General features: G+C 57.1%; 1 protein-coding gene and 1 long non-coding RNA gene across 3 annotated transcripts; both read left to right on the top strand.

The window, feature by feature from the left end:
• The first annotated feature begins 135 nt into the window (after nt 1–135).
• Nucleotides 136–6,254, top strand: LOC144288374 (uncharacterized). Its single transcript, XR_013356316.1, has 2 exons — nt 136–273; nt 5,562–6,254. It is a non-coding gene; the product is annotated as an uncharacterized LOC144288374 (long non-coding RNA).
• Nucleotides 6,255–10,363: 4,109 nt separating this feature from the next.
• Nucleotides 10,364–13,006, top strand: CEBPA (CCAAT enhancer binding protein alpha). 2 transcript variants are annotated; one of them, XM_077855903.1, is made up of 2 exons: nt 10,364–11,304; nt 11,359–13,006. In XM_077855903.1, exons 1-2 carry the CDS (start codon nt 10,461–10,463, stop codon nt 11,631–11,633), a joined length of 1,119 nt encoding a protein of 372 aa, XP_077712029.1. In that variant the 5' UTR covers nt 10,364–10,460; the 3' UTR covers nt 11,634–13,006. The 2 variants fall into 2 exon arrangements, with proteins under 2 accessions (XP_077712029.1, XP_077712021.1); XM_077855895.1 differs by having other exon boundaries at nt 10,364–13,006.
• The last annotated feature ends 1,623 nt before the right edge of the window (nt 13,007–14,629 follow it).

The following is a 14,629-nucleotide window of genomic DNA, read 5'->3' on the forward strand; positions in this document are numbered from 1 at the left end:
TCTTCTTCAAGCGCCTCATCCCAGCCATGAGAGGGCGGTTCTGGCTTCTGCGTGGGGAGGTGGGACATCCCCGGATGTTGGAAGGATGTTCAAGTGGTGCTGGGCAACCAAAGAATTCAATCAATGTGCACATTCCATGTCAGTGAGCCATTGGGCAGATCCCGTGTGACCTGCTTTTCTTATAATAATTTCTCCCAGTACGAGGCCAGAACAACCCCTTTTTCTGTGCTGCCTGACTTTGAGTTTCCCTCGTTTAGAGAAAAGCCAAACTCTGTAAGTAGACAGTTTTATAGGAGCATGACTCATGCTGGTTTTTGTTTAACTGTTATTGCACCTTGTCTATGATAAAATGACCGCATTTGGAATGTAAGCTGGATTTTTTCTAATCAATTATAAGAAAAATCAGATTCTAAAGATATAGTTGCTGAAACTTTCAATGTGTTCAGGGTCACCCCCAAATACTGACCAAGCAGACAAGGCTTTGTAATAGCATTTCCCCGGTTCCCAAGACTCTGCTCTGGGATCTGGACCGTGGGGGGTTATCTAGCCAAAAGGGAGTGTCTGGACAGCTTAGTGGGTTATGTGCTTTCCAAGTGACCTTTGGAATTTTGACTGAAAAATGGCAGAGACAGAACCAATTGGAGAGATGGGAAGGGATAACCCTACCCCGCCTGCAGTCCCTGAACTGCTTAAATCAATATGGACGGGAAGCTTGATTCCATATTCGGGGTAAATGAATTCATGTTGTATGAAAGAACCTTACTGTAACTGATTGTTTTATAGATTTTCTTGGGGGCAGCAATGAAAATAAAGGACTTTTTGAGCTTTTATGGTCATTTAGTTCTGTGCAATTATGTAAAAGCTAAATTGAACCCCTTTTCTTATTATCCCAAAAGTGTTTTCGGGGACTATTCAGCAATCGTGTTTGCAATTTTGGGAGTCATCCCAATTCCTTATTGTGTAATTATTATTTAACTATTTTATATATCTTAATGTATAATAAAAATCTCTCACCCACTTGCAAGTCCTTCTCTGGTTTCCCGGCTTACATGTCGTTCCTAAGATGTTCTAGGGCAAGATAAGCATATATGTAGACCCTCCCCCTTCTTTTCACATGCATGGGGATGTAGTATACACATTTTCCGCACTGTATATATAAATATATATATATATTCATATCCCTATATGTGCATTTGTATATTATATAGATGTATTGTGTATATGCATATATTATTATATGTATGTATACATGAATGTATCAGAGCTTTTCCTGTATATGTTCATATAGAGTTTTGTCTTTTTTAACAGAGACACAGAGGATAATTAACCAACTGTCTTGGTTACTTAACCAGTCTCCTATTATTTTTTTTAAGATGTATTTATTTATTTTAGAGACTGGAAGGGAGAGAGCACAAGCACAAGCAGGGGGAGGGGCAGAGGGAGAGAAATCCTCACGCAGACTCCCCACTGAGTGCAGGGCCTGTCATGGGGCTCAATCCCAAGACCCTGAGGTCATAACCTGAGCTAAAATCAAGAGTCAGACGTTTAGCGGATTGAGCCACCCAAGCTCAATAACCAGGCCCCCAACCAGTCTCTTATTAATAGACATGCCTCTGTTTCCAGCTTTTGCAGTTATAAACAGTGTTTGGGTCAATATCTGTGTTTGCAGCATGTATGTACATATGAGAGTTTATGGGATTAAATTTCTTTAAGAGGAATTGTTAAGTGAAAGGAAATGACACTTTCAAGTTAGACAGGCATTTTTAAATTGTCTTCCAAAGAGGTTGGATCAATATATAATCCTACCTGTTTGCTCTATCCATTAGTCTGCACAGCACATTATCAAACGTTTTTCTCTTTACCCCCTTGACTCATGGAGCTTTACTTTGTTTATCTTTTATTCAGAGAATTAGTATTTCCAAACACACTTAAAATGCATTTGCATTTATTGTTTTTTATTAATAGACTCTCTTTATATACCCATTTCCTTTTGGATTGGGATTCTTTGTCACACGAATTTGTAGAAGTTCTTTATGTACAAATGGATGTGCTCTTCTCATTTAAAATAAGGCTGGCTTGTGAAACATAGAACTAAATGTGATTCGGTGTCTGTGACTAGGTATGGTTCTCCGTATGAGCAAATTCACAGATCACGCCACCGTTTATTCCTAGAGTACATCTCCTGATTTTTCATTTTCGAAAATAGGGCCATTAAATAGCATTTTGAAGTTATTTATAAAACTGTGCAATCCATTGTGGCATTATACATTTGCGGACTAAATTAAGGTGACTTTAAAGCATTTTATAGTTTATAAAACTATAAAAATTATAAAACTGTAAAATTAAGGAGACTTAAAATATTTTTATAGTTTATAAAACTATAAAAGTAATAAATACATACTCCTCTGTTTCAAAAGCCCCATATACACAAGGGTATAAACAAAAAAGAACAAGTCCTCTCCTGTCCCACAAAGGCAGCACCACTGTTAACAGCTCGGTGTGTATTTCTCCTAACTTCTGTCCTCTTTCTATACACTGACTATGTATATGCATATATATATGTTTAAATAATTTTTCCCCTGAGAAGTGGAAGCTACACACTGTTCTCCATCTTGCTTTTTTTTTTTTCCTTTTTTTTCCATCTTGCTGTTTTAGGTAAGGATTAACCCTGGGTGTCGAAAAAGGTAACTTTTGCAAAAAAAAATGTTTTTAACTCCAGTAGCTGACAGTACATTGCAGTAGACCAAGCAGGACCTGCTAATGGCTTCCTTGGGGAACAATCTATTGGGCGAGGGTGATGGGGCTTTTGGACACCTCGGGTAGGCAGCTCGCTTTTCCTGTTAATTCGGTGTCAGCTTTACACAGAGCACAGAGAGGCTTAGACTTGGGGGAAGCAGGGTCATAACCACAAGGAAAGAGGACTAGAGTTGAATCCTTCATGAGCCAGCACCTCAAAAGCTCTGGTTTTGATTTTCAAAAGATTTGGTTTCTCACCTCGTTTAAGTGTTGGCTTGTTTGTGTTTAAAGATGCGCCTCAAGGCATCAATCCTTGGAATGGGCCAGCAGAAGGAGTGGGGCCAAAGAAGGGGGTGTGCGGATGTGCACGGGAAGTGCACCCCATCTCTTGAGCGGTAGGGTTTGGCCAGGTCTCCCGCCTTCCATGTGAGGAAGGCAGCTGATCCCACGTTTCCCCGGGTGGATCTGATGTCCAGTCATGCCCGAGGACGGAGTCTTGCTCTCCTGGGGCACCCTCCCAGAGGTGCCCTACAGGCAGAGGGTGCTCTGGAGCCGAGGTGGAGGGGTGCTTCAGGGCTGTCTTGCAGGGCTGAGGGTCTGTGCTACACCAAAGAGCCCAATTCAGGAGGCCCCCACGCACCAAGCCTTGTGTCCTGGCTGGGCTGTATCTCTCCAGAGAAAGGGGCCCTTTTTCCTCCTGGCAAAGGTACTCTCTGCTCAGCCAAGCCCCTGGAGGCCACATCTTCCCCGAGGGGGCTTCTTTCGAGTTAGCCCAGAGGCACTGTGCAGACTCTCCAGGCCCTGGCAGTCTCACCTGGCACAGCTTCAGAAGGCTCTGGATGGTTCTACCCAGGGGGAGCCCTGACATAGGGGGTCGGGGCTTCCCAAGCATCTTTTGGGGCCACCCTTGAGCTGCCCTGCAAGGCTTGGGAATGAATTGAGCTCTGGGAGGGTGGCCGGGTAGCAGTTTTCTTGAATAGAATCCATTCTGTGTTCATTCGACAAATATTTGAGGCTCTCCCATATGCCAAGGCCTGTTCTAGCTCTGGAAATAGGCAGAACAGGACAGACAAGGTCCTGTCTTTGTGGAGCTGGCATTCTAGTGGGGGGAAGCCAGACAGGGAACAAGCAAAATAAGTAAACAAGACCGTTTTCCAGAGAGTGCTAGGAGGAAGCAAAAACGCACAGGGGCCTTAGGAGTGATGGGGGGTGGAGGGTTGGCTGGCGCTCCACTCGGACCTCATAGGAATCTCTTGGAGAAGGTGAGCCGCAGATGACGGGAAAGGAGTTGCTCTCTCATCGGGAAGAAGCTTCCAGGGAGCCAGCAGAGCAAAGTGCAATGCCTGCAGGCTGGGAGATGCTCGGCTGGGCCAACAGCGGAGCGGGGAGCCAGGAGTCGGAGGCATGAGGAGAGCGGAGAGCCAATTTCTGCAGGGCCTCGCCAGGTTGAGGCATTCATTGTGCCCTCTTCTCCCACATGCAATGGGCAGGCCCAGGGGTTGACCAAGGTGAGTGACGTGAATTGAGTGCCTGTCTCATGGGTAACTCGGGCTGCTTTGTGGGAAAGAGTTGAGGGTCAAGGAGGCAGGGAGAGCAGCAGGGAGACCAGTTGGAGGCTGCCGCGATGGAGGAGTATAGAGGCTGGAAACCAGGAGAATCCAAGGGAAGGTGGAGAGAAGGGGTGACCTGGGGCCACGGGTTTGGCACTATTGCCAACGGACGGGTCTTCCAGCAGAAGCAGGGCCAGGAGCCCCCAGACGAGGCCAGAAGCACTGGGGTCACTGCCTTCCTGCTCACGTGGAATGAGTGATGCCCCACCAACGTGCTGAGACCCTGCCCAGCAGACCCCCAGGAGAGAAGGCCCCACTCATGCCTCCTCTTGCTGCTCCCTTCCCTCGGGGTGAGAAGCCTCCTAGGCCAAGAAATGGCCTGCCCACACAGCCGAGAGCCAGCTGCCCGGGCCCACTTGGGCATCCAAGGGGTGACAGGGGGCAGCAATCTTCAGGGGGGGTCCGGGCAGTGCTGGAACCCTGTGCTGGGAAACTACTCCCACCCAACTCAGGACCCTTCCAGAGGTCCCTCAAGGGGGCGGGGAACAGAAGGGGGTGGTTGGCTCTCCAGGCACCACCATGTTCCAGAGTCAGATGCTAAATTTAACTTGGCCTTCTAGGACATGACAAGGATTTACTTGTCAAGGCAGAAAGGTAGAAGCATTTGATCTAACAGTTTGTTCATCTGGCCGGTAACTTTCAGTGTTTAAACAGATGGTATGTGGGCTACCATTCGTAGTCTTGTCCCGGATCCCACAAAAATGGGGTGGGGCTGCCCACATCATCCACTGCTTGCTTTCTGCAGTGTTCTCCAAATGCTGGGTGGGGAGTCCTGGGGTCCATCATCTACCAAGAGAGTTCTCTAACAGAACAGAATAGGAGGCTTTCTTTCCCCCCGATTTGCCAAACAAAATTGAGATAATGGATAGAATTCTCGGAATTTTAAATTTCAACTCAGTGTTCTTTTTCTAAAATTTTTTGGTGCCTGTTATTGCTTATCTGCCAGCAGTGGCAAGCAAATGAGATAAACCAACAAGCAGATGAAGAAAACCCATACACACATCGTGGTCGATGAAAATCAAGAGAAAACTTGAAACATGTTGACTCTCATGAACCTGACAGTGTGGCTCTTTCACGCATCTGAATCCTCGTGGTCGTGATTTCATGTGGTATATACATTTAACATAGCTGCATTTCCTAACAGCTTCAATCATTTCTAGCTCACGATGATGCACTTAATTATGCTTCGTGTGACTCCTGCGTACCTTCCCCTAGAACAAGTGAGAATGTGCTACGATGAATTATTGTCACCGGTTTCCAGGAAAGAAGACAGAGGCGCAGCATATTCAACTGGCCCAAGGTCACCCAGCTGGGAAAGGATGAAGGAGGCGTTTGAACAGGTCTGAAGGATCCCCCGTATCACCAGGCCTCCTGGGGGGACAGGATGTATGATCTAATGAGGTATAAAAATGGTTTCTCCAAATGCCCAGAGGCGGTTGGTAAGAAACTCTAGGGCTCTTGGTCGACTGTCCACTGAGTCCATACACTGAACCTCCCAATATTTAAAACATCAAACGAATGAGTATAAACCTCAGTGAGCACTGCATTTGGCATAAGGAGTGACTTGCGTTTTGTTTTGTGTGTCTATGTTCTGGGAAGCTCTCTGAGAGTATTTTCCTGAGTCACTGTTGTTAGATATATTCACGTCCCCTAGTCAGAGCACAAACTGTGCCTGGAAAGTGCAGTTCTTGTCTTGGGTGTTATCTTAGCCAGTCCTCATTTATTATCTTAATTAGTCCTGCTTTGGAGTGGCCAATCTTATATCCATTAAGCTTTCGATAAAAGTAGTCAGCGGGGTTGGTGCCAGTCTCACTCTTCAGAATCTGATTAAGTTTCAAACTTATACGTGAATTCTTTTGTGTGCGCTGCGTTAAGGAAGGTTGACTTCGAGTAAAAAACTTCCCAGGCTTCCGTTTGTCTTCTCAGAGTGGTTAGTGTTGTGAACGACCCTGGACTCAGGCTCCATCCGAGAGCACCCAAAACTCAGCACCCACAACGCATGCAGGGGAGGGCTCCCCTCTCCCCATCTGGCCCCTACCTCCCCCAGCTCAGAAGCAGCCTCCTCTTCCGAGCTGGCTGGAGCACAGTTGACACCTACGAAATGCATTTTCACCTCTGTTGCTCATTTTCTCTTTTGTAAAAAGTAGATCCAAAGCCAGAAATCAGGCCTGGTGAGCCTGCAGCCTGTCAGATTTGGGATGGGCCCCTGTCCCACAGCCCTGGCCTGCCAAAGCACCCTGGAGAGTTCTGTCCTCAGCAACTGCCAAGTGTCATCACCAAAAAAAAGGCAAAAAAGGATAGTAAAGGTGGTCAGGCGATTTATTCGCCGCTCTTCGTACTGGCTCTGTCTCCATTCAGCAGAGCCACGCAGCCATCTCCCTCCCACGTGGTTCCAGCCAAACGCTGACTGCCTAGGAGTCCCGTCAGGACACAGGCCCCTGCCAGCCGTGGGCACCTCCCATGGAAAGTGGTGGAACCACCAACCCTGGGGTCTCACCGAGGACCCGCAGCCAATTCTTGCGTCAGGGCTTGGAGAGCTCCAAGACTCCTGCTCCAGATGCCTGGGTGCTCCTTCACCTCAAACCCACACACCCACCCACAGACCACTATTTGCCCTCAGATGGCTTCCTCCTATCCCCAGGTGTTCTCTTCGACCTCAAAGGGAAAAACTAGAATACGGCAGGTAGATCCTGGAGGCTGTTCCTGGGCAACTGTCCTCTCTCCAGAGCCACAAAACATGCAGGGGTCCTGCAGGTGGTGAGATCTTGTGACCCCGAGGGGCTTGGAGGGGACCCTCTATTTTACCTGCGTGACATATGTTGGAGGATGATACCCCCAGCCAGAAGGAACGCATTCAGCCCCCACCTAGACTCTAAGTCCTGACATTCAAATCCATCCCTGTCCCCTCCCATCACTGGGGGTCTCGGGGCTCCACTGTTTTTCGTGGTCCGCCCTCCCCTCTCTAGCCGCTACCACAGTGACCTTTCAGCGACCCGGACTGGATTACAGTGCCCACCTGCTAAGAGCTGGACAGCGGAAGCCTTTGGGATAGGCTCTCTCTTTACCAGGAGCGGCCTTGGCCGTGCACCCAGCCCAGTCTGTGGATCCAGCCTTATCTAGGCCCCTCCCCAGCAATCCGTGCGCTCCAGCCCGCCACTCATCTTGTCCTTTGTTACCAGAACATGCCATGCACTGGCAGGCTCTCCACCTTTGCACCTGCCGTTCCGTCTGCCCATCCTTCCAGCAAATTCCTGCTCATCTTTAAAGGTGCAGCTCAAAGGTCTACTCCTGCCTGAAGCCCTCTCTAACCACCTATCTTAGCTTGGGCTGCCATCACCAAATACCACAGGGAGGGCAGGGGGGGCTTACACAACACACACTAACTTTCTCACAGTTCTGGAGGCTGGAAGCCTGGGATCAGGGTGCCAGCACGGTCAGGTTCTGGTGAGAGCTCTCTTCCTGGCTTGCACGCTGCCTTCTCCCCGTGTCCTCACGTGGTAGAGGGAGGAAGGGAGGCAGAGAGGGACAGAAAGAGAGAGAGAGAAATATCTCCTTTTCTTCTTCTTATGAGGCCACTACTCCTATCAGATTAGAACCCCGACCTTAGGACTTTGTTTAACCTTATGACCTTCTAAAAACCGCATCTCAGAATACAGTCATACTGGGGGTTAGGGCTTCAAACTATGAATTTGGCGGAGGCGGGGGTACAATTTACCCCAACGTACTTCCCCAGACAAAGGGGGTTGCTGCCTCCCTAGGAGCCCCATATTCACCAGGGGAGGGTGTCCCTTTCTTGGAGCACCACCATCCCTCATCCCCATTTGTGTTTCCTGGTTTAACGGACCAAGTGCTCCTGCCCAATCCCATCCCCTGCTCTTTTGGGGCCACCCCCTCTGTGGAAGGACACTGTCTCCCAGCAGACCTTGGGTGCTGACCTGTCTTCCCAACTGTGCCCAGGGCTCTGAGGCGGCAGGGGCCTGCCTCTCACTCATCTCTAGGCACCCAGCAGGCCTCATGAGGAGAATTCTGGTTCCACTGTGGTTCCACTGGTGCCATGCTGGGTGAGGTCCCCACTTGGTGTCTCTGTCGCCCTGCCCCATCCTCTTATTCCTCCCCAGCCCGGGTGTCTTCCCATCCTGAGAGGAGAGGGTCCTGCTGCCTGTACTGGCAACAGCAACCCCGGGCAGCACACCTGGTGTGCATTCTCAGCGCAGGACGCCTTCAAGAGCCTGTGCTTTCTTACTACCCTGTGATTTTAGCAGGCTGTGATTTTTAGCACCGCAGAAAAAAACCCTGAAAATCCCACTGAGCGTTTTCGGGTTCCCGACCAGATGTCCACACGGGCAAGGTGCAGAAATGGGTGCTGCCTCTGGCCCAGAGAGTGGCTCCGGGCTCACAAAGGTTATTTATTTAATATATTTGCTTTTACGCTCAGGCCAAAAGCTTAAAATATCTCGTGTATGAGCTTTGGACCAAAAAAAAAAAAAAAAAATTGAAGCAGTTGGGCCATTAATCATTGGGAATATGTTGAATAGGAACTTGATTAAAGCACAGTATGTGTTCCGCAGACGGAGCTGCTGCTTCACCGTGACCGCAGTGGAAGCTCGGCCTCCCCGGCCGGCTGTGCTTTTGCGGGGCGCCTCCTCCGGGGCTCCCGGGCGGGCTCTGGCGCCTTGCCAGGCTCTGGAAGGCCACCTTGGGGGGGGGGGTCCTGGCCTGCGCAGCCCGGCTCTCCCCAAACGGGCACACCTCCAACCGGCGCCCGGGCGGTGTCGGCTTCGGCGCACTAAGTCTTAAGGGGCGCTGCGGGGGAGGTAGAGGCAGCGGCGACCTGCGGGCCCCGGGGTGCGCCCCCCCCCCGCCCCCGCCCGCGGTCCCGGGATAGAGCCGCGAGGCGCCACGTGGCTGGGGAGACGCGCTGCCTTAACCCCCAGCTCCAGCAGCGAATGCGGAGGCGGCGGCCAAGGGGACCCGGCCTGGCCACCTCGTTCCCCAGGATCCCGGGACCCAGCGCCCTGCGAGCCGCGGGCAGGGCCCTCCCGAGGTCCCCGAGGTCCCCGAGCCCCGGCTCCCGCCCCGGAGCCCACCGGAACTGGGGCGGAGGTGCGGGGCGCGGGGGCAGAGGCTCCCGAGCCCGGGGTCCCCGTCCCGGCTCAGCTCGGCGTCCTCCGTCTGCGCGCCCCGCCTGGCCGCGGAACCCCGGCCCTGGGCTCCAGCTCCAGGCACGGCGCCAGCCCCGCGCGCCCAGCCTCCCGCGCCTCGGGCCGGGGCAAGTCCTGGAAAAGAAAAAGTTGTCCTGCCCCGCGGACCCGCCGGCCGCGTCCTCCCGCTCCCCGCGGCCGCCGCCTGCCTCGCCTCCGCGCCCCGCGCGGTCCTAGCGCCCGGCGCCGCCAGCCCGGGGACCCCGCAGGACGCGGCGGGCGGGGACCGGCTCCTGCGCGGCCTCGGCGGGGCGGCCCGAGGTCAGGGAGGGGGACGCGGAGCCGCCGCGCGCCGGGCGCTCCCCTCGGCCTCCCGGCCGGCTCCGGCCCCTCCCCGCGCCGCCGCCCAGCCGACACCGGGGCCCCGGCGGGGCCACTGGGAGCTCTGAGAGCGAGTCCCGCGGCGGTGGCTCAGGCCGCAAGCCCGGCCCCCGGCCCCCCCGCCCCCGCCCCCACCGCGCGCCGCGCCTGGGCGCTCCCGGACTCCCCGGCCGCCGGCTGGAAGTGGAGCCCCGGGGCAGCCCGAGGAGGGGGCCCGGTCCCCGGCCACGTGCGTGCGGGGGCGACGGCTCGGCCCAGGGCGGGGCGCGCGCGCGTCCGGGTCGGGCCGGCGGGGCCGGGGCAGGGGGCGCCGCGCCGGGGCCCCTCCCGCCCGCGCCGCGCTGCGGCCCCGCTCGCCTCCCCCGCCGGCGGCCCGGCGCTAGGACCCAGGAGGCGCCGCCGCTCCGTCGGGCTCCGCAGGGCGCCGCCCCCGGTATAAACGCGGGCCCCGCGCGGGCCTGGCCATTCGCGACCGGAGCTGCGCGGGCGCGAGGCGGCGGGGCCCGGGGCTCGGGGGCGGCGGCGGCGTTGGCGCCCCGCGCGGGCTGGAGGCCGCCGAGGCGCGCCATGCCGGGAGGGCTGTAGCTCCCCCATGGAGTCGGCCGACTTCTACGAGGCGGAGCCGCGGCCCCCGATGAGCAGCCACCTCCAGAGCCCCCCGCACGCGCCCAGCAGCGCCGCCTTCGGCTTCCCCCGGGGCGCGGGCTCCGCGCAGGCCCCCGCCCCACCTGCCGCCCCGGAGCCGCTGGGCGGCATCTGCGAACACGAGACGTCCATCGACATCAGCGCCTACATCGACCCGGCCGCCTTCAACGACGAGTTCCTGGCCGACCTGTTCCAGCACAGCCGGCAGCAGGAGAAGGCCAAGGCGGCCGCGGCCCCCGCGGGCGGCGGCGGCGGCGGCGGCGGCGGCGGCGGCGGCGGCGGCGGCGGCGACTTCGACTACGCGGGCGCCCCCGGGGGCCCCGGCGGCGCGGCGATGCCCGGCGGCGCGCACGGCCCGGCTCCCGGCTACGGCTGCGCGGCGGCCGGCTACCTGGACGGCAGGCTGGAGCCGCTGTACGAGCGCGTCGGGGCGCCGGCGCTGCGGCCGCTGGTGATCAAGCAGGAGCCGCGCGAGGACGACGAGGCGAAGCAGCTGGCGCTGGCCGGCCTCTTCCCCTACCAGCCGCCGCCGCCGCCGCCGCCGCCGCACCCGCACCCGCACCCGCACGCGCACGCGCCGCCCGCGCACCTGGCCGCCCCGCACCTGCAGTTCCAGATCGCGCACTGCGGCCAGACCACCATGCACCTGCAGCCCGGCCACCCCACGCCGCCGCCCACGCCCGTGCCCAGCCCTCACCCGGCGCCCGCCCTCGGCCCCGCGGGCTTGCCGGGCCCCGGCGGCGCGCTCAAGGCGCTGGCCGCCGCGCACCCCGACCTCCGCGCGGCGGGCGGCGGCGGCGGCGGCGGCGGAGGCGGAGGAGGCGGAGGAGGCGGAGGAGGCGGAGGCGGCGGCGCGGGCAAAGTCAAGAAGTCGGTGGACAAGAACAGCAACGAGTACCGGGTGCGGCGCGAGCGCAACAACATCGCCGTGCGCAAGAGCCGGGACAAGGCCAAGCAGCGCAACGTGGAGACGCAGCAGAAGGTGCTGGAGCTCACCAGTGACAATGACCGCCTGCGCAAGCGGGTGGAACAGCTGAGCCGCGAGCTGGACACGCTGCGGGGCATCTTCCGCCAGCTGCCCGAGAGCTCCCTGGTCAAGGCCATGGGCAACTGCCCGTGAGGCGCGGGGCGGCCGCCCGCTGGGACCCCGGGCGTGGATTCGTGGAGTCGGGCTCGGCTCGGGATCTCCAGGCTGCCCCCCGCGGCGCAGGCCCGGCCTGGGAGGCCCCGGCCCGCCGATTCGGTGCGCCCAGGACGGGGGTCAGGCCGGGCCTTCTCCCCGAAGGAGGGAAGCGCCGTGGGGCCGAGCCGAGCCCGAGCCCGAGCCCGAGCCTGGCAACTCTAGTATTAAGGATAACCTCGTGCCTTGGAAACGCAAACTCGCCGCTCCGATTCCTACCGAGTAGGGGGAGCCGATAGGTGCCTTGTCATTTTATTCGGAGGGTTCCTGCCGCACCCCGAGGTGCAGGCCCCCCACCCCCACCCCCACCCCCACCCCCGGGGAGAGAGGGCAGCGTGCAGGCCCGCGGCTGCTCCAAGGGTCAGGATCTCTCGGCGCCCGTCCTCGGAAGGGAGGACATACAGGGACTTGGAAGGTCGTTACCCTAGTTCTACATGAAGGTGGCGGGTCCCTAGCTCCCTGCCCTCCAGTCTCCCAGCCTGTCAGGGCTGGGCTTCCCTGGGTAGAACTCACTGAGATGGGGGTCACTGGGTGACCAGCGGGAGCCCCTCCACCCCCACCCCCGGTCAGGCCAGGGCAGGCCAAAGCTATCTGGACACGTGTTCGTGGGAGTGGTAGCCCGGTGGCAGAGGGAAACCTAGAGAAATGGCCCCGGGGTGGGGGTGGGAGTGGGGCGGGGAGGTGGGGTGAAGGGACACTGGGACCATCAGCCTTGTACTGTATGTTGCCAGCATTGCCATACAAACATGAAGCACAATCTGTCCATCCCAGAGGGACCGAAGTTATGAGAAGCTTTCCAAATATTTTGCTTTATCAGCCGATATCAACACTTGTATCTGGCCTCTCTGTGTCCCAGCGGTGCCTTGTGCAATGTGAATGTGCACGTCTATGCTAAACCACCATTTTATTTGGTTTTTGTTTTGTTTTGGTTTTGCTCAGATACTTGCCAAAATGAGACTCTTTGTCAGCAGCTGCAGGGAGGGTCTGCGGCTCTCTTTCCTTTTGGTTTTGGGGGATCGCTTTTGCTCCCAGGGGAACCAAAGAGGTGAGGTGGGCTTCCTCTTTCCCTGGGGGGTTGGGGGGCCGTGGGCCTCGGTGCCCTCCGGCCTGGGCCGCCCACAGGCTTGTCCTGCCCGCCCCCCCAGAGGCCCTGGCTCCTGGTCTGGAAGGGAGGTGGCCTCCAGCCAGCAAGCGCAGATCGCTGGGGCTGGGAGCAGGGAAGGACAGCTTGGTTCTCTTCTTTGGGGAGAACGTAGAGTTTCATGCTAGATGTTTTATGTATTATATCTATAATATAAACATATCAAAGTAAATTTTGGTGTCTTTTTAAAACCAGAAAAGCTACTTCCAAAGTTTTCTGTGGGCCAGGTCACATTTGTAAATAATCACAGCGTATTTTCTGGCCGAGATCCTGACTTTCATTAGCTCTCCCATCCCAAGCCCCTCTTTACATGAAGGGGGCGACTTCTCCCAACCGAGGCAAACAAATGGCAGAAGGAAGGCATGCTCCAAGCTGAGAAAGCCCAAATCCCGAAGAGAGAGTCTCCTGGATGGGCGAGAGTTGGAGGGGAGGGAGGTCACAGGGCCTTGGTGTGGCCTCTCCGGAGCCCCTGGGAGGAGCAGAGGGGCTCAGAGAGAAGGATCCCTTGGCCTGAAGTTGTCACGGGCTGTCTGGGGCTTGAACAGGCCCGGCCCAGTGGCTCCAGGCTCCAGGCTCCAGAGGCCCTTTGGCCACATTTGCTTCTAGATCGCTCACGGCTCTAGCTGTGTGGCCGCCTTGCTCATACGGGTCGTGCCTTACCCACCCGCAGGACCCTGGGAGGGCGGGGAGAGGCCTCAAGCGGGAGGACCTTCTGCCTTTCCCCCACTTGCTCTACGCTGTGGGGCTGTAACCTACCCAGCAGGGCCCGGAAGGGCAGCCTGAAAGCCGAGCACCCCTGTGCCCCACCTTCCGTAGCTGCCCTGCCCCAGCCAAGCCAGGGAAGGGGACCCTCGGCACGCCTGCAGTGGGTACGTGGTCTTCCACGCATTCCGCCTGGCAAGGAGCCACCGCCAGCATCCACGCCCCCCCCCCGCCCCATCCCGCACTTCGCCCACCCTGGACCGAGTCCCCCCACTCAGGCACCCTGGCACCCCCTTGGCGGCAGTGAGAGCCAACCAAAGTGGGGGGGGCCACCCTCACGCCTGATAGAAGGAGGCCTGGCAGGAAATAGCGCAGGAAGCTGGCTGGGCTTTCAGAGTTGACTCTCGCTGAGGGTAGAAGGCAGACACTCCTTACCTTCCATTGTCACCCCCAGAGGACTCACTTGAGCAGCTTACCGTGTATGCCCATGTGGGCTGGGACAGTTTCAAGAAATTACACACTCTTTTTCAATTCTGAAAGCTTTAGCTTTACCTGCCCCGTGTGGTTAACAGGGGTGACTTGCCCCCTTCCCGCCCCGGCCCCCGCCCTCTCCGTCCTGTGTCTGGCCGCCTCCTCGCCCAGGGCCGCCCTTGGCAGAGGAAAGGCCACGGGCCCAGTGTGGAGGCGGCTGCCTGCCCCACCGCCCTGGGAACCAAGGAGGCAGAGCCCCACCGTCTGCCTAGAGGCCCAGGGCAGGCCACGGCTTGCTAGGCCCCAGCAAACCCTCTCTGAGTTCAGTGCTAATTCCAGTTTTTCTTGTTTGAGGGGGCCAAACCTCAGCCTCCCCCTTTGCCCCCAGAACAGATCCCAGGATGAGCAGGGGGAGGGACACCCTTCCTGCCCGCCCTCCTCCCTCTCCCCTCCCACTGCCTCCTCTCCCGGGGTTTCCTCTTGCAGAGCTGTCGGCCTACTAAGGGGCACCCCTCCTACTGTAGGTCCTGAGGTCCAGGGCAGACTTTGCTGGGGACAAGACACAGCCAACCAAAGCCAACCCCAGGGAAGGAATGGGGCCGGTGGGCCCCCCGGGAGACAG

This window comes from Canis aureus, chromosome 1 (assembly GCF_053574225.1).
Source record: "Canis aureus isolate CA01 chromosome 1, VMU_Caureus_v.1.0, whole genome shotgun sequence".
Lineage (NCBI taxonomy): Eukaryota > Metazoa > Chordata > Mammalia > Carnivora > Canidae > Canis > Canis aureus.